We start from the raw sequence: 19150 nt of genomic DNA, 5'->3' as shown, positions 1-19150 counted from the left end.
TTCTTTCCAGTAATCACGTATGGTGCAGGCACCTGGTTTACAAGAGAAACTATGGCCAGGAACAGGGCTAAATTAGACACAATCAAGTGGAACATACTATTAGCCATCACAAGAGCATGTACTGTAAGCACACCTGCTCTTCAGATGCCAGCTATTACACTCCCTCTGTATTTAGAAGTAATAAGAAAAGGTACCTTAATTACAGGCTTAAAAGACAAATACCAACAGATTTCTTGGGTATAACTATAAACTTGGAGTGTGACTTGGAGAGAGAGAGAGAGAGAGAGAGAGAGAGAGAAAATTCTGGATATTATCTACCAACTATGGCAGATCAGATGCGATGAAATTACCAAAGGGAAAGTCACCTGGAGATTCCTTTCTCAGATAACCCTAGTTCCCCCTGGTATAACCCTGATCTCTATGCCACCTTCTTGCTTAGAGGGCTTGGTTCCTCGAATACAAAATTATGTCAAGTAGGGATCACTCAGGATCCTAAATAGAGGGCACTAATATCAAAAATGAATGTCAAAGATACGACCAATAAATCGTAGATTAGAACATCTACTCATTCATCTCTAACAAAACACGACAGGGCCTCCTGTGACTTTTCTCAAAACTTTGTACTGTGATACAGAGTGTGCTATGCAGAGTTGGGGAGGACCCTCAGTGCTGCAAGACAGCAAACACTATACGCTACGTACTTCCTGTATAAAAGACAGAAAAAAAAGGTGCTCTCTTTATATTTAGAATGTTGTGATGACTGAATGTGTTCACATGAGTAACAGATTGAATGAGAATGTTCCTTTTGTTATTATGAATGTGCACTCAGTATGGTTTATATCTATATAAAATTATAAAAATAATGTTTAAAAGTAAAAATAAAGAAAGCAAGCAATGACTGCAAACATAATTGGCTGCATAAACAATATCCAACAACACATTGTATAATATACAGAAGAAATATGGGGAAAAAAAATGGAAAATGAGCAAAGAAACAATGAAGACAGAAGAAGAAATGGATGGAATATGCATCCAAAATTTTTTAAAAATATTAAATATGGAGCAAATACAACCAAAGTTATAAGCCAATAAATCATAAATTTAGACCACGCAAGGCCTCCGTAGCCAAGCGGTCGGGAGCAGGAGTGCAGTAGCACACGCTCTTTGAGTAGAGCGGGGGTTCAAGCCCATGACTGCTGAATACGGTCAATCTGCCAAACCACAATGGACCAGCGTGGCAGATTATGGTCCATTTCCCTCAGCATGAATTGTTGAGGAGGCTTCCATCCTGCAGTGGGTTGATAATAGCTGCAATTTACTTATTACTTCACCACACAGAGGCAAAAAATGTGTGAAATATCACTAAAACGATATGATAAACCAACCACAAAAGAAAAATAGATGTAGGACAAAACAAAGCAAGGATTTGTCAACTGCAGTAATTGGCATTACTCTTTTGTTATTTGTTTGTTATTTGGTTTTTAGGAGCATTAGCAACTAAGGCCATATTACTCTGGGGATATGCAGTGTCATTCCCTGACCTTTCCGCATCCTCCATATTTGGTGGGCACGGGCTCAAACCCCGGTCTAATCAAGAAGCGTGTGCTATGCACTGCTGCTCCTGCCCACCTGGTGCCCATTGGCATTACTGCAATTGACAGAGATAGACATTCACTGAAATGCTAGCTGAGGCAATAAAATCACATCATAGAGACCCTAATACAGTAACTGTAAAAACACAAATGCTTAGGCACTCACCACTAGACTACACTGCCACCAAAAAGAAAGAAATGAAGTTGATAATAGAAATAAAACAGATTATCAAGAGAAGTATGAGCAATGCAAAGAAACTAGAACTACACACATCAGAAATAAGAGTGTAAAATCATTCTATTCTTTTTACAAATATTTATTTATTTATTTATTATTATTTATTTAATTTATTGGCTTATAAATTTGGCTGTATTTGCCTCATAATTAATATTTTGCAAAAATTTTTAGATACCTATTTCTTCGACTTTCTTTCCATTTTTACTTCTGTCTTAATTAGCATTAGCAAAGGCATATGATGCAAGAAAGCAAGCTTATGCAGCATCAGCCAAAAAAAACAACCCTCCCATTTCACCCATCCATTCATTCCAAATGCCTGTCCAGCTGGACCTTAAATTTATTTAGGCTATCAACTTCCACAACAAAAGATGGAAGTCTGTTCCACCAATCAACTACCCGCTGGCCAAAGACAAATTTCCTCACATCTACTCTACAACTGTCTTTCCTCAATTTGAATTTATGCCCCTTAAGGTCTTAATCTGCGCAAGAGGTAGAATCTCATCAGCATTCAGCTTGCTCAACCCATTCAAGGCTTTATACACCTTAATCAGATCACCTCGCAGGTGCCTACTCTCCAGGTGCTGCAATTTGCAGAACTTAAGCCTTTCTTGGTAAGAGCACCCCTTTGTTCTCTTCACCAACCTTGTTGCTCTTCTTTGTACTCGTTCTAACAACTACACCCTTCCTAAAATAAGGCCTCCAGACCTGTACACAGTACTCTAGGTGTGGCCTGACCATTGCCTTGTATAACAGGATAATCATATCCCTGTCCCTGCTAGAAAAATTCCTATATATATCACTGACAAGACTCCATGACCTGCCCTGTCAGCACATCTGCACTGCTCAGTGAACTTCATATTTGACTGCACAACTACCCCAGGTCTTTTTCACTTTCCACTTCCCTGAGTGTAAGACCGCACAGTTGGTACGTTTCTCTTCGGTTATTGCTACCCATATGCACTACTTTGCATTTGTCAATGTTAAACTTCAGTTACCACTTCTCAGCCCATTTGCCTAACTTATCTAAATCCAGTTGGAGAAGCATACAGTCTGTCCTCGTATAGCACGATAGTTGTGTTCCTAGAAAACCTCGTGCAATGCAAAATCGTGCAATATAAACAACAGGCCCTATGGGAAAAGTGGGGTTAGGTGCTGACCACCCAAGATTGAACACACATTTGGAACCAAAACATTACCAAACACAATAAATAATCGGGTAATTTTAATTGTTACAAAATACTTACGTATTTTATAACGATTAAAATACGTAATAAAAAATATAATATATATTTTATTATAATATAATAAATATTTTTTATTATTTATTATATTATAATAAAGTATTTTTAGTATTTTTTAATACTAAAAAAGTATTTTTTACGAATAAAATACGTATGTTATTCGTAAAAAAATTATATTAAATAAAATAGTCGTAATAAAATACTTACGTAATTTATAATACGTAATGACTATTACGTAATAAAATATTGCTAATGCTTTTGCTTCTATCGTAAGCAAACTTGTTTTTTGTTTGATTTTCTATCCAATCAGATGACAGCCGTTCCATCCCTTCCAATTCTTGTGTCTTAATCTAATGGATTTTAATTACACTTTGAGTTGTTCCTGCTACGAAAGTTGTTTTTATTTTCTCCACATTCTTTGTAATTCTCGGCGTTGCCTCATTTAGGTCTGTAGCACGTGCAATATCACATGGTCTTTCATTTTGCTCAAAGCGTTTCACAATTTCATATTTTTTTCTCTATCAACAGAGGCGGACTGGCCATAAGCCTTACCCGGGAAATCCCGGTGTGATTTTGGCCATAAACCGTAGTATGAGGCCACTATTAATTTTCCCGGGTAAGAATTTTTGACCCAGTCCGCCTCTGTTTATCGATATTGCTTTTTTTTTTCTCTCTCTCTGAATCTGCAGTGTCTTTGCCAGGACGCTTCCTTTTCACACCTTTTAAGTATTTTACTCGTTTTTAGGGAATAAAGCGCAATTACAAAATGAGGAGGCACGCTTGATACACATAAACAAAGCTGCTCGCGTATAGCAATTGAATAAACAACACCGTAAAGGCCGAGATACACTATTAACACCCCACATTTTACTAAAGCACATTTCTGGGGGTTACTACCATAAAACAATAAAAACAATTTCCAGTTTCGTTTCTGCTAGTGGAATCTGTTATAAATTGGTAGTAAACTCCATCTAATTGCATTTGCGATTATATCGATAGCTGGAATTGTGTTGGTTTTTACGTTATTATGGTGAAATATGTTTCCCCTTCACTGATATAAAACACATAAATACATTTTCAGAATCTTCTTCATTCCTATCGTGTTGCGTTCGGTTGGGGTGATTCTGCGTTCGACTGCCATTTCTTGTAAACACAAAGGCGAATCGTGCATAAGCAAATTCGGTTCGTGTTATATAAGATATCGTTCCCCTATTTATAAATCGTGTATGATCGAATTCGTGTAATGTAAACACGTGTTATACGAGGACCGACTGTACTTGTGTTTAACTATAGTTACTTGTGTCACCTTTTGAACCACCTTTGTGAAATGGTGATACATTTTCACACCTTCAGTCCATGGGGACCTCCCCTGAGTCCAAGGAAACTCTCATAATTATGGCTCATAATTCTTTCCTGCCTCCTTTAATATAACTGGATAGATCCTATCCATCATAGGTGCCTTCCTTATGTTTAACTTTAACAATTTCTCCTCCACTTTGCTCTCAGTTATTACAAAAGAACTTAGCTCCCTATTAGAGTTTGATAAATTTCTGGCATTCCCCTCATTGAATAACTCCTCAATGTGTAAATGTAGAGGCAAAATACTCATTCAGTTTATCAGCTACCTGAGTATGATCATCAATAGTCAACCCATCTATGTTAAGTGGTCCAATCTGATTCATCCCTTTCCTTCTAGAGTTTACATAAGAAAAGAACTCTTTGCTGTTTTTCTTTGCATCCTTTGCCAAAGATTTCTCGTAATCTGCCTTCGTGTGCCTAACTTCCTTTGTGACTTGGTAACAGATTAGTTTATATCTGCCATAGGCTTCTGTGTCACCTGGTAGTTTATATACATCCCATACATTTTTCTTCTCTGCCATGAGCCTCATTAATTCATCTGACATCCATTTAGCCTTAAACCTTGAACAGTATTTCTTATTTTGAATTAAAAGCCTAGTAGCCTACAAAATTAAGTCCCTAAAGGATTCCCATTTAGAATGCATTATTTATTTGTTTCTTCACTCATTTTCTGCTCTTTTTTTTTTTTCATATTGCTTCTATATATTATGTGGCATGTTGTTGGTTATTGCTTATGCAGCCACTTACATTTGCGGTCATCTCTTTCTTTTTTTCTTTTTACTATTGAACATATCATTTTTAAAGTTTTATTTCTAATGGATATAGGAGGCCTCTGTAGCCGAGTGGTCAGGAGCGGGAGTGCAGTAGCACACGCTCTTTGAGTAGACCGGGGGTTCAAGCCCCTGACTGCTGAATACGGTCGATCTGCCAACCCGCACTGGACCAGCGTGGCAGATTCCGTTTCCCTCAACATGAATTGTTGAGGAGGCTTCCATCCTGCAGTGGGTTGCAGGATGGAAGCCTCCTCAATAATGGCTGCACTTTACTTTATAGTGAGTGCTAGTTGCTTTGCACTACTCATACTGCCTTCTATAATCTGTTTATTTTCTGTTATCAACTTCATTTCTTTCTTTTTGGCAGCAGTCTAGTTTAGCAGCGAGTCTTTAAGCTTTTGTATTTTTATAGTTACTACATTAGGGTCTCTGTGATGTGATTTTATTGCTTCAGCAGGCTGGTATTTCAGTGAATGTCACTGAAATACCAGTCCATTGTGGTAATTTGCATTACATTCAAAATCAGCAATGTTCACAGCTGTTGTATCCAGGGGCCCTCTGACAAGATTGGATGCAACAGTTGTCAATTTTTCTTTTGTGACTGGTTTATCATATCATTTTAGTGATATTTCACACTTTTTGGGCATCAGCACAATCAGGTGGCACAGTCTAAATTTATATTTATTGGCTTAAAGCTTTGGCTGTACAGTAAACCCCCACTATTGGCAGGGGTTACGTTCCTGAGAAATGCTGCGAATACTGAGTTATGGCTCCCATAGTAATAAAGGGGTTTCGTTCCAAAGTATGAAATATATAAGAAAAACTAGTCTAAAATTTTGTCTATGTACGTATTATAGGTACCTTCATAATATGACTATGTACATAGACAGTACATGGTGAAATGTAAGCATATGGCATCGAAATGAAAATAAGAAACAGTTTAATATTAAATGTAATATTTATTAGAAATTTCAAACAAATCTTTCAAACTAGCGCCTCTGCTAGCTAGAATAACGTTGGCATGTACTCCTTTGGAAATATTGGAATTCCATTGTGTGAAGTTGACTATATTAAAGTTGATGGTAGCTATGTTGTTCTTTAACATAATATCCAGATCCAGGAAATGGGCTGTAGTATCATTGTTATTTGTTTTTTCCAGTATGAGTTCATTGGGGTATAAGTGTCCATAATCCTTGATGAAATTAGGGCAGTTGATCACTATGAGGTCATCTATATATCTGTAGAGGTTAAGGTCCTGTGGAAATGAGATTTCTGACCAATATAGATATAGGTTGGCTATTATGCATGAGGCAGGGCTGCCCATAGGTGTTCCACTGGTTTGTTGATACACTGTTTTACCGTCTTATACAAAATTATTGGAGATACACAAGTTCAGTAGGTTGTTCCAGTAATAGGTATTGCAGGTTATATACTCTTTATATTTAGCATAAATATCTTTGAGTACTGTTTTCAGTTTGGTTTGGTTGATACTTGGTAACATTATTATTCTGCAAGAAATTTAATACTGGTAAGTTGTTGCCTATGATTCTGCTGTTATGTATGATATTTAACAGTGGTTGCAGTAGTTGTTCAAGTGTTTTTCCCGGTTTGTGTACATACCTATTTTTGCAGGAGGTTATAAATCTAAAACCTATGGGTTTTTTGTGAAATTTTGGAATGATTCTAGCGTGAAATTATTCTAGCGCAAAGCATCAGAATAGCAACCATTTGCAGCAATAATGAAACAGCTACTGATAGCATCAGGATATTATACAAAAAACTTATAAACAACCATTTTCCTAAAGCATATCTTCGCCATCACATCAGTAAAGCCCTTAACATCTTAAGGCACAAAAAACTAAAGGATATTAATATAAATAGCATTATCGGTAAATAATTATTCCCATACACATCAAGTATGTATATAGTGTAAATACAATACACTAGACCTCTGTGGTGTCTTACAGTCTAGAAAACTTGTACCCACCAATTGACCTAACACAGTGTATTACTCTTGTAATTATATTTAGGCTTAACTTTATTTCATTATACCACTCATTTACACAAATGACCTTAAATACATGATGCACTCACTCCCAGACCTTCGTTCAGGGTCCTAACTATAGGAACGGATTTGCAACCCCAAACTACCCAAGCCCAACTACTTATCTCTACTATAATCATCTTTCTACTTTACTAGCCTCTACTTCCTATGTCCTGTGAGCCATTAGTATACCGAACACAACAGCGGGACTCTATTTTCTAACTTTAGCCAATCTATTTTTCGCCTTAACAAAGTTTAGCTGCCTTCTACCACTACTTTGTCAGCTATTATATTTCTTAACTATACTGGGCAGTTTGGACATCATGCATCACCACCCATTTCATTTCAATCCAAACATGCGCAATAATTTTTTTTTTTTTTTTTTAACGCTAGGAGCCGCTAGCATACCCACACATAAATATACTGGCAACCCGCTAACTCAGTCTTTTGGTCAGTTCTACTAGTAACGGTAAGTACCTGTCTTACTGTCTATACCAATAATCCCTACTTTTGGCTTTACGTTTTTCATTGCATTTTCAATCCTTTTCACTTATTTTCAATTCTTTTCACTTACTTCTGTAAGATCATCCATGATTTGTATGCATCACATATATCATAACCACTTTTATTAGCACATTAACTTAATTTTTGCACAAACCAAATTTAAAATCTAAATTTGTAAAATACCACGTGGCTATTTCACACGTGAACTTATGCTGTTGTTGTTGTTATTTGGTTTTTAGGAGCATTAGCAACTAAGGCCATATTGCTCCGGGATATGCGGTGGTCATTCCTTGACCTTTCCGCATACTCCGTATTTGGTGGTGACGGGCTCGAACCCCGGTCTAATCAAGAAGCATGTGCTACGCACTGCTGCTCCTTCCCACCTGGCTACGGAGGCGCCTTGTGAACTTATGCATACAGAACATGTCGGAAACAGAAGTAAGAGCGTTGCTGTCTTTTTCATGATTTCGGTGGATGACCTCTGATGATGACACAAAAATTATGAAAGACACTGCAATGTTATTTTCACCTGTCGTTTTTTCAAAAAATTTTTGGTATTTTTTGAATTTTTGCAATTCTTATCATTATTTTATTTTCCGGTTCATTCCCCCCCCCCTTTCTTTCATAAGATATATCGCTCCCAGAGTATACGGTATATTCATTAGTTTTAATTCTATGCATAAAGCTCCTTAACATGTTCTACCTACAATATTTTATACTTAAAAAATTTTTTATACATACATACATACATATATATATATATATATATATATAGGGGGGAAACAGCACATACAGTTTACATTCAGGATGATGTGATCTGTCATGTGCAAGAAAAGAGTGGAACAAAAAAAACTGGGAGAGAGAAATTGGGTTGTCTTACCTGTATGCACCATGGATATATGTATATTTAAAAATAAATTTAAAAAATCATGTGTACATGTAGTATGATAGGTGTGCAACTGATTGTGTGTGTGTGTGTGTGTGTGTGTGTGTGTGTGTGTGTGTGTGTGTGTGTGTGTGTGTGTGTGTGTGTGTGTGTGTGTGTGTGTGTGTGTGCGTGCGCTACAAATTTAGTTTGAATGACAGGTGCACCCCACTCCCAATATTCACTGTAGTGGGGTAAACTTCCCAGAAAGCCACTCCTACCACTGCTGACAGCATGCTGTTCTCTTCTTAAAGCATGCGGATAGATGCTGACACTGGCTACAGCTGGTCTGGGATTGTAGTCCAATAGCAACCTCTACTCCCACATATTTAACCCCAGGGACTCACATCTGGTGAGTATGGGCTTGGCACACCCAGGGTCATGAGCTGGATATCATCATTCTTCTCTTTATTGGTGATTCCCTTCTACTTCTCTCTCTCTGGATAACTCGAAATTTTTTTATTTAGCTGGTGCAGCATAAGCCTCAGGCTTCCTTGCACTATATGGCTAGTAATAATAATAATAATTCATAATTTTAATTCATAACTTTTTCCCAACGCTGACCTGTACTTTTTAATTAAATCCTGAGACCTCCCACTCTTAATATTAGTAATACTAATATTAATAGTCATTAGTATCAATGTGTACAACAATATCATGTTTTGTGCCCTTACAAGATGATAGCTGCTCCACAACACCATCAACTTTTGCCCCAAGCAGACATATCCTAGTCCTATTCCACCCATTCTTTTTACAAAATATATCTTCTGCTTCCCTGACAACATTTTATGACAATCAGATTTTGATGTTTTTTTTGGGACGTACAGCTTTCCTGTGTTCATCTCTTCCTGTGTGACGACCTGAAGAACCAGTTCTTGACCAGCTTGTTTTTCGGTGTCCATATCTGATGAGTCAATCTGTTTGATATCTAAGGAAGCATCGCTCTGAGAAGCCTTTGTATACAAAACAGTGTTTGGGTGTTAACACTTTTGCTTGGCTTTTGAGTTTTACAGGGTAAAAGCATATTGTCTAGTAATATTTCAGTGCAGCCTGACGTTGATCTAGTAGAAGGTAAGATGACTTCTGTTTGCAGAGAGTTAGTAATAAGAATTGATTTCTGAATTACTTAAGCAAATGTAGGCCTGACAGAGGCCTCAACCTGGACTGACGTTTTGACCTCACTGGTACATGATATTTTGCTCGGTTCTAATCCATTGAATCCGTTTTTTTAGGTTTTAAGAGTAGACAATCTCTGGAGTACAGAAGTTGTGCAATTTGTGTACTTTGACTGCCTACTTAACTGTCAGTTTGAGTAAGATCCAGTAATAGCGAAATGGTACTAAGATCAATCCTTTTAGACAAATATACAGTCACTTTACACCTGTTAATATTCGTGATACAGAAAAATTCTTCTCCCCACTCACTGTGAAAATGATAAGAATGTGATTTCCCACTCTTACCAGGATGAATATACATGGTCAAAAATAAAAAGTTTTGTTTTAAAAACAATATTTAGTCAAAATACAATACTACAACAAAAATTATGCTTAAAAGCTGACTATAGTCACTACTTACTTTCTCAATATCAAATACTTCATCATGATTAGAAGCACCACACAACAGATTTCAAAACAAAGGCTTATTACAACCAACATGGTGAGATAACAAATGTAAGAAAAAGTGAGGGGTACACTGGCTCTCTCTAGAGAAAAATAATCAATTCAAGTGCCAACCTAACCAATTTATAGGAACGCTGACCATCTTCTGTGAGCTTATCTTTTCGGATAGGAATGCAAAAGTAATTTATATCAATTGAATGCATAAATGACAAATTTGTTTTGTTTTGTTTTCAGTAAATTTATGTTGTTAAAAGAAAAACAATCAATTAATGACAAAGAATCTGTGCCATTAAAAAACAATTTTACATTAACAATAGCTAGGTACAGGGGATGTATTGTTAAAAATGGACACATTATTGTATTAGCAATTACAACTTCCCTTTTTTTTTTTTTTAAGGGATGAGAGAAAGAAGGGTATATTATGTAAAGAAAATTATACATAGCATTAACTGAGTATATGTTATACTTCAGTTTCATTTTTTCCAGGTAAAATTAATGTTAAACTGAAATTAAAAGTTGGGCATACCTTTGAACATAGCATCTGCAATCCTTGTAAAACTGTATCACTATTAGTGACCAGATTTGTTAGTGCTCTTTTATCTTCATCTTGAACATTTTTCATTTTGCTTTTAATCTTCAGAGTGTACTGCCACAGTGTTGATTTATCCTGAAAGCCAAAGTTTTAGAAAAATTTTAAGAACGATAATAAATGAAATAGTGATACTCAGGTAGCAATAATACTATCAGCTAGGTAATTTTAAAATAGATATTACTAGCAGATTCATTACTGATTTAAATGGTAGTATACTGCAAATATTAAATAGTAGTATACTGCAGATTATTGCACGCCCGAATAGGACAATTTGAACTACTTCAAACCATCTTATTCCCACATGTCATGATCTGCAACATAGTAGGGCAAGTACAGGGCTTGCTGGAAGTACTTATAACATGATGAATCCAAGAGTTAAAGCTGACTGAAAAAGAATGGGAACTGGAAAGTAATGGGGACCTAGCAAACAAATGTACAGAGTGAGAACTACAGGAATATCCAAGTGGGTTTTCCATTTGTATAAAAAAAACTCCTGGAGGAAGCATAACCATAAGCAATTAGGATGTTAAAAAGACAACCCTTCATACAATCATAAATTTGGTGAATTCAAGTAATGGCTAAATCAACTAATGCTGATATATTTAATAATCACTATCAGAAACGCCGACCGGACTAGTTGGGTGGGTAAAGTGCCTGCTTGGCAACCCAAAGGTCACAGGTTCAAATCCTGCCTCGGGCTTGGATCAGAGTAAATGCAAAAACTTTGGGAGGTGTATTATGGCCACAGAAGCCAATGCACCAACAACTAACAAAAAAAAAAAAAAAAAAAAAAAAACTATCAGAAACATGGTGTCATTCTGATAGATGCAGAATTTAAATAGAAAAATATAATGTGTACAGAAAAAGAAAAACATGACAAAAGAGGTGGAGGCATCAAACTTTTAACTGCAATGCACATTGATTCACGAAGATTATATTCAATAATGAGAACAACTAAGATATCAAAGGCAATCTAATAAAAATTATCTACAAAATATTCAAATGAAGAGTTATATCTATGAAACAAGTTCAGTAGTCTGATCCAGAACATAATCCACTGTTATTAGGCTCTAATTATTTTTTATGAAAAAATTATTTGAGATAAGAATTTTTCCTTATGATAATTCTAGAAATGCAATCACATAACCTAAGGGATGCTGGGCATTTATATAAAGGTCATTCAAACAAAATGTAGACTTTATATAAACAACTGAGTTATGCGTGAAACAAACAACCACGCTAACAGAACAGATAGTAACTCTCTAGGACGAATATTATGTACAGATTTTAAATACTCAAAGCAAGTCAGGGATAGTGAATTGCATGCAGTAATTTACATACTGTGAACCATACAAACACATCCAAAATGTTAACAGTGTATAGTGATGCCATTCTTGTGTGAACATTTATAAATTGCAGCTCTGTATAGAGCAGACTATTTGAAATGTGATATGGTCTTCCAACATAAGATAAGAGATTCCATGATGATTTTAGATAGACCAACAGCTTCCAGAAACCTGACATGCCTGGCTCAAACACACAAAGCTATTAATAAAACAACTGTTGGCCAGGTGGATAAGCTGTGAAAGAAATATTACAATGTGGGAGATTGCTATATATAACCATGTACAGTCTACTGTACATGGTTATATATAGCAATATATAGTAGACTATCAAAATAATATCAAAAGAGTAGGAGACCGGTGGAATTACTTAACAAGTACAGGTCACTGTTGAAAAAAAGCAGTGAATTAGACTTGAATTTGAAAGTGTCTGCAATTCTGCCCAGACACGATAGGAGGGAGTATATGATGAGAGCCCTGTCGATCAATTCGACCCTGGACAGATTGTGCAAGGCTCAAGGGGTAGAATTTTTTTCAGCTTGGTCTGTACTTGTTAACAGGAGAGACTGCTTCTACAGGGATGGGATACACTTAAATAGAAATGGTGCAAGAATGTTTGCTGATGCTATCGAGCCAGTGTTAGGTGGGTCGGAAAACTGCTAGATTGGGGGGGGGATACAAGGACTAATAGATTAACAGTAGCCACTGCCAGAGGTGAAAGTGATTCTTGCACTGCTTCTATTGGAATGAGCCGCAGCCTGGAAAATAAGATGCAGGATATTTCAGAGACTGCTGGGAATCATTTGGGTACAAGTAAACACATAGGTTGTGTTAGGGTAGCTAAGAAAAAGAACAGGTGCATGTATATACTTGCGTGTACACCAATGCTAGGAGTTTAGTAAATAAATTTGATGAATTTGAGGTATTGCTCAAAACATCAAAGGCAGATATTGTGGGGATTTCAGAGACGTGGTGTCACACAGATATAAGGAATGCAGAACTGGAATATGGTGAGTACAATGTCTACAGAAAGGATAGGAAGGGAGGAGGGGTTATGCTATTAGTTAAAAAATACATAAAATCCAAGGAAGTGAAGCCAGTCGACATCGCTGGACACTGCAGTGTCGTGTCAGTTTGGTGTGACATAAGCATTGGGAGATCAAAATTGAAAGTAGGAGTGTGCTATAGGCCTAATGACTCTGATGAGTATAATAAGAAACTGTACAGGGAAATAGAGTGGGCCAGTAAATCAGAGAGTCTTATAATGGGAGATTTTAATTTCCCAGATATTGACTGGAATTTGGGGGCTGTTCACTCACACACTAGCAAGGCTTTTGTGGATTTATTGGATGATTGTTTTCTACATCAGCATGTTCGGGAGGCAACTAGAGGGAGTAATACTTTTGATTTGATTATCAGTAGTGATTCTTCACGCATTAAGAATCTGCAGGTAAATGAACCACTAGGTGACAGTGATCACAGTGTGCTGAAGTGGAATTTACTCAAAGAGGTAACTACCATTAGGGGTAAAGGGAAGGGTTATTGCTTTCGTAAAGGCAACTACGATGGTCTGAGACAGTATTTAAATTCTATACAGTGGGACCAACTGTATAGAATTTACCAACAGCAAATTCAAAATGGGAAGCATTCAAAGAACTTATCTTGTAAGCTACCAGTCTTTGCATACCAACTAAGAAATATTGTTCAAAGTTTAGGCCTAAATGGATCTCAGATGAACTAATGAGACATATGGCAGAGAAGAAAAATGCATGGGATACATACAAATTAACACGTGACACAGAAGCCTATGATAGATACAAGTTGATCTGTAACCAAGTTACAAAGGAGGTTAGGCAGGCGAAGGCAGATTACGAGAAATCTTTGGCAAGGGATGCAAAGAAAAACAGCAAAGAGTTCTTTACTTATGTCAACTCTAGAAGGAAGGGGATGAATCAGATCGGTCCACCTGATATCGATGGGTCAACTGTTGATGATCCTGCTCAAGTAGCTAACAAACTAAATGAATATTTTGCATCGACATTCACACATGAGGAGTTATTCAGCGAGGGGAATGCCAGAGGTGTATTCAACTCTGGCAGTAAGCTAGAGAATCTTGTAATAACTGAGAGTAAAGTGGAGGAGAAATTGTTGAAGATAAATACAAGAAAGGCACCTGGGGTGGATGGCATCTATCCAGTTATATTAAAGGAGGCAGCAAAGGAAGTAAGCAAACCCTAAGCCATAATTATGAGAGCTTCCTTGGACTCAGGGGAAGTACCCATGGACTGGAGATGTGCAAATGTGACCCCAATTCACAAAGGAGGATCAAAGGGCGACACAAGTAATTATAGACCTGTTAGTTTAACTTCTGTTCCCGGAAAATTAATGGAGGGACTGGTTAAAGAAGCACTGCAGGATCATTTAGACAAGACTTCAGCTATAGCTCGGACACAGCATGGTTTTGTTAAGGGGAAGTCTTGCCTGACCAATTTGATTGGATACTATGATGCAGTCACAAAAGAACAGGGTGCAGGGAATAACTTTGATATTACAGTGAAACTTCTCCTAACGGACACCTCTCGTTAACGGACATCTCTCTACAACGGACATTTTCAAATTCCCCAACTCACCTCCATTGGTTTTAACGTGTTTGCAACTTCTGTCTAGCGGACATTCTCTGTAACGGACGCGGACAGGCAATCTGCGCTGTTTCGTTTAGATTAGCACTTAATTTGATCTCCTCATAACAGACAGCGGGCGAGCTCACGGCCCTTTTTCTAGGAACTTTTTTTCCACGTATTGCCTCAATCGTGTGTTTATTTTCTTTCCGATTCTCTGAATTTTATCAAGGTTTACGTCGCGGTTCTAAACCCTTTTTCAAGAATTTTAAGGCATGTGTAAAACTTCTGATGAATTCGGTGTGTGCAGGGGGGGGGGGATATGGTCGGCCTTTCGTCTTTTCAGTTTTCAGCTTTGTTCAGTGTCGTGTGAAGTGCATAATGTCTTCTCGTAAACATTTAACTTTAAAAGATAAAGTCGAACTCATTAATGCGTATGATCGGCAAAAAAAATAGTGTTCGCACTCTCGCTGCAAAATTCAAAATCGGGAAGACGCAGGTAAGCGACATCCTAAAGGAAAAAAAATGAACTGCTCAAACAATTTTGGCAACACGGAAATGATCAGGTTCAAAAAATCATTCCCGAAAATTGTTGGACTTCAAATTTGTCGCGCACATGCTAAAAAAATTCCCAGTAATGGGCCTATTATTAGGGAAAAGGCTTTGGGGGTTGCGAAATCTATGGGAGTAAATGAGTTCAAAGCTTCTGTGGGATGGCTAGACAAGTTCAAAACTCGGCATAAAATTTCTTGGAAAACCGTAAGTAGTGAAGGTGAATCTGTTTGATACTGGGGTTGTAACGGAGTGGACCGTCAAATTGGAAGATTTATGTCGTGATTTTGAAGCTAAGGATATTTACAACTGTGACGAAACAGGGTTGTTTTTTTAAAGCTCTTCCTGAAAAAACAATGAGTCTTAAAAACGAAAGGTGCCAGGGTGGAAAAATTTCTAAGGAACGCTTGACTGTACTATTGTGTACAAATATGCTGGGAGACTTTGAACAACCTCTTGTTATAGGAAAACCACAAAATCCTCGTTGTTTCAAGGGCATAAAGTTGAATCTTTTGAATGTTGACTGGAAGTCTAATAAAAAAGCGTGGATGACACGAGATATCATGAGCGAATGGATAAGTCACTTTAACCAAAACATGATTCGTCAAAACAGAGAAATTATTCTTTTCATGGATAATGCTGCATCTCACCCGCACATTGAATTGTCCAACATTCAAATCATTTTTCTGCCGCCAAACACATCTGCAGAGTGTCAGCCCTTGGATCAAGGGATAATAAAAAATTTTAAACTTCACTACAGAAAACGTGTTTTAAGACATCTCATTGCAAACATGAACGATGTAACATGTGCGAGTAACCTTGCAAAGAAAATCAGCATCCTAGATGCGATTCAATGGATTTCCTGTTCAGTAAACGCAATTAGAAAACAAACTGTCGTGAACTGTTTTGTAAAGTCTGGCTTCTCAAACGCAAAAATTGAAGTTGTGAACAGCAATGTGGAGCACCAAGAAGAACAAGAACTTCAACATCTATTGATAATGTACGATACTTCCGCTGCAAGTGACCCTGGCTACCAAGATATAGACTCAAACCTCACTACAGAAGATGGTGCTCTAGATATCAACGACATTATCATCGATATTTTTCAAGAAGTTCCTCATGAGGATGAAGAAATGGAAGGAGGTCATTCTGTCGAAGAACATATTAACGACGAACCACAGATGAAAATAGAAGAAGCACTCATACAAATCAATCGTTTAAAAATGTTTTTCACCGCTGAAGAAGATACTGAAGGACTTTCGATGGTTTCTTCACTCCAAACAAATGTTGAAAACAAAATTATCAGCCGGAAGAAAGTGCAGAAGAAAATAAGTGATTACTGTATGTATTTTTCTTAAGATAAAGTCATAATATGCATAGCACAATTGTATGTATATTATTTACAAAAATATTGTGCAAAATCTGTATATATTTTAATTTAATTTTACATTAAACGTTTAACGATTTTTCTTTCATTCTTTTTTTTTTCTCCGTCAGCCTTCTTGTTAGCGGACACTTCTCTCTAACGGACACATTTTCGTTCCCCATGGCTGTCCGTTAAAGGGAAGTTTCACTGTATATACTTGGATCTTAGAAAGGCTTTTGATACTGTTGCACATGGAAGACTGCTGCACAAATTGGAGCAGTGTGGCATTGGAGGCAAATTGCTGCTATGGATAAAGGGGTGGTTGAGGGAGAAGACAGATAAATGATATTGATGATGGTATATCAAGCTTAATGTCCAAGTTTGCAGATGATACGAAGGTTGGCAGGGTTGTCAAAGACACTACTGACACTATGCTACTGCAACAGGATCTGGAAAGGTTGAGAAGATGGGCTGAGAGGTGTCAAATTAAGTTTAACATTGACAAATGTAAAGTACTACATATGGGAAACAGCAACCCCAGTGCAACGTACCAACTCTGCGGTACTACACTGACAGTGGTAGAGAATGAAAAGGACCTGGGGGTGGTTGTGCAGGCAAATATGAAGTTCTCTGAGCAGTGCAGATGGGCTGCAAGAGTAGCTCATGGTGTATTGTCGATGATATATAGGAATTTTTCTAGCAGGGATAAGGAGGTGATTATTCCCTTGTATAAGACAATGGTCAGGCCACACCTACAGTACTGTATACAGGTCTGGAGGCCTCATTTCAAGAAGGATGTAGAGATGCTGGAACGAGTACAGAGAAGGGCAACAAGATTGGTGAATGGAACAAAGGGGGTGCTCTTACAAAGAAAGGCTTAAGTTTTGCAAATTACAGTGTCTGGAGACTAGGCACCAGTGAGGTGATCTGATAGAGGTGTATAAAGCCTTGAATGGTTTGAGAATGCTCAATGCTGATGGGGTTCTTCCTCTTGCTCAGAATAATCACCTGAGAGGGCATAAATTCAAATTGAGGAAAGACAGATGTAGGATAGACGTGAGGAAATTTGCCTTTAGCCAGCGGGTGGTTGGTTGGTGGAACAGACTTCCATCCCTTGTCGTGGAAGTTGATAGCCTAAATAAGTTTAAGGCTCAGCTGGACAGGTATTTCGAACGAACAGAGGGGTGAAGTGGTTATTTTTTATTTATTTATTATTAATTTTTTTTTTTTTTGGCTGATGCTGCATAAGCTTGCTTTCTTGCATCAAATGCCTCTACTAATGCTAATGCTAAATGCTAATGGCACTCCAAATACCAGGGAATTGAGATCGGATGTATATATACAGCTGTGCCAAAAAAAGAAAATGGCAAGTCGTGTGATTACTCTACTTGTTTATGTTCGCCATTTTCAAAGTGAATTCTGTACTAATATCACAGATTATACCACTGTTTTACATTTATTTTAAATTAAAAACCCCTCACTATGGCTCCTAAAGTTAACAAATCTCATACAGAGAAGAAAAGAAGAACAACATTAAAGCTTAGTGACAAACTTGATATAATCCAAACTATTACATTAGGGTCACCCAGAATGTTAATTCATATACACATGTGTATTGTGTCTGTAAATTATGTGTGTTCTGTGCTTGATTTGCCTGTTTTGCCATATTAAGCCATATTATGTCAGCATTACTTGTCCTAACTAGTACTTCAAATTTACTCATTTTAATGATGACGTTTCTAATATTACTGTATAAACAATTAAGACTTAGTGTTCTTGTATAGTTAACTACCCTGACATACCCCTTGAAGTTATTTAAGCTTGCTTCTCTGGCATTAGCTTCCAGCTCATTTGAAACATCTACTCTCAAAACATACTGCTAATATAATCTGTTGCAGTAATGAACAAGAACTCTTGAGGTATGTGCAAGAGGTGTGTGTAGTGATGTAGAACATCACTACATGTAACCATGAGGAGGATTGACAGCTAGATCAACATAAGTGTCACTAGTGTCCAACCATACTGCAGGACTGACTCCATCATTGGAAGTGAAAATCCTTAGATGGATAGCAGGATGGCTTCTGGGCAGGAGGCAGAGGGTTGTGATAAATAGTTATTCCTCAGATTGGGTTAATGTAAGAAGTGGGGTTCTCCAGGGATCAGTATGGGAACCACTGTTGTTTTTGATTTTCTTAAATTACACCAATGAAGGGATAGAGGAAGGCCCAGCGTGTCCTATCAATGATTTATCAAACGTTTTCTAGTAGGTATGAGGATGTCATTATCCCAGTATATAAGGATATTGTTAGGTCACACTTCAAATACTGTATTCAAGTATGAAGACTACACTTAAAAAAAGACATTGAGCTTCTTGAAAGGATCCA

At 37.2% G+C, this 19150-nt stretch overlaps 1 protein-coding gene across 1 annotated transcript in view; it reads right to left on the bottom strand.

Annotated features, from left to right (window-relative positions):
* Positions 1 to 19150, bottom strand: part of LOC150091527 (dynein regulatory complex subunit 2-like) — a 149629-nt gene that overhangs the window by 49534 nt on the left and 80945 nt on the right. Inside the window, exon 7 of the mRNA XM_090384347.1 lies at positions 10822 to 10962. Within this exon, the coding sequence (XP_090240473.1) occupies positions 10822 to 10962 (141 nt within the window). The remainder of the gene's footprint in view (positions 1 to 10821; positions 10963 to 19150) is intronic.

This window comes from Mastigoproctus giganteus, chromosome 1 (genome assembly GCF_048544385.1).
Source record: "Mastigoproctus giganteus isolate SK-2022 chromosome 1, ASM4854438v1, whole genome shotgun sequence".
NCBI classification, from domain to species: domain Eukaryota; kingdom Metazoa; phylum Arthropoda; class Arachnida; order Uropygi; family Thelyphonidae; genus Mastigoproctus; species Mastigoproctus giganteus.
This window is presented reverse-complemented; position numbering and strand designations above follow the sequence as displayed.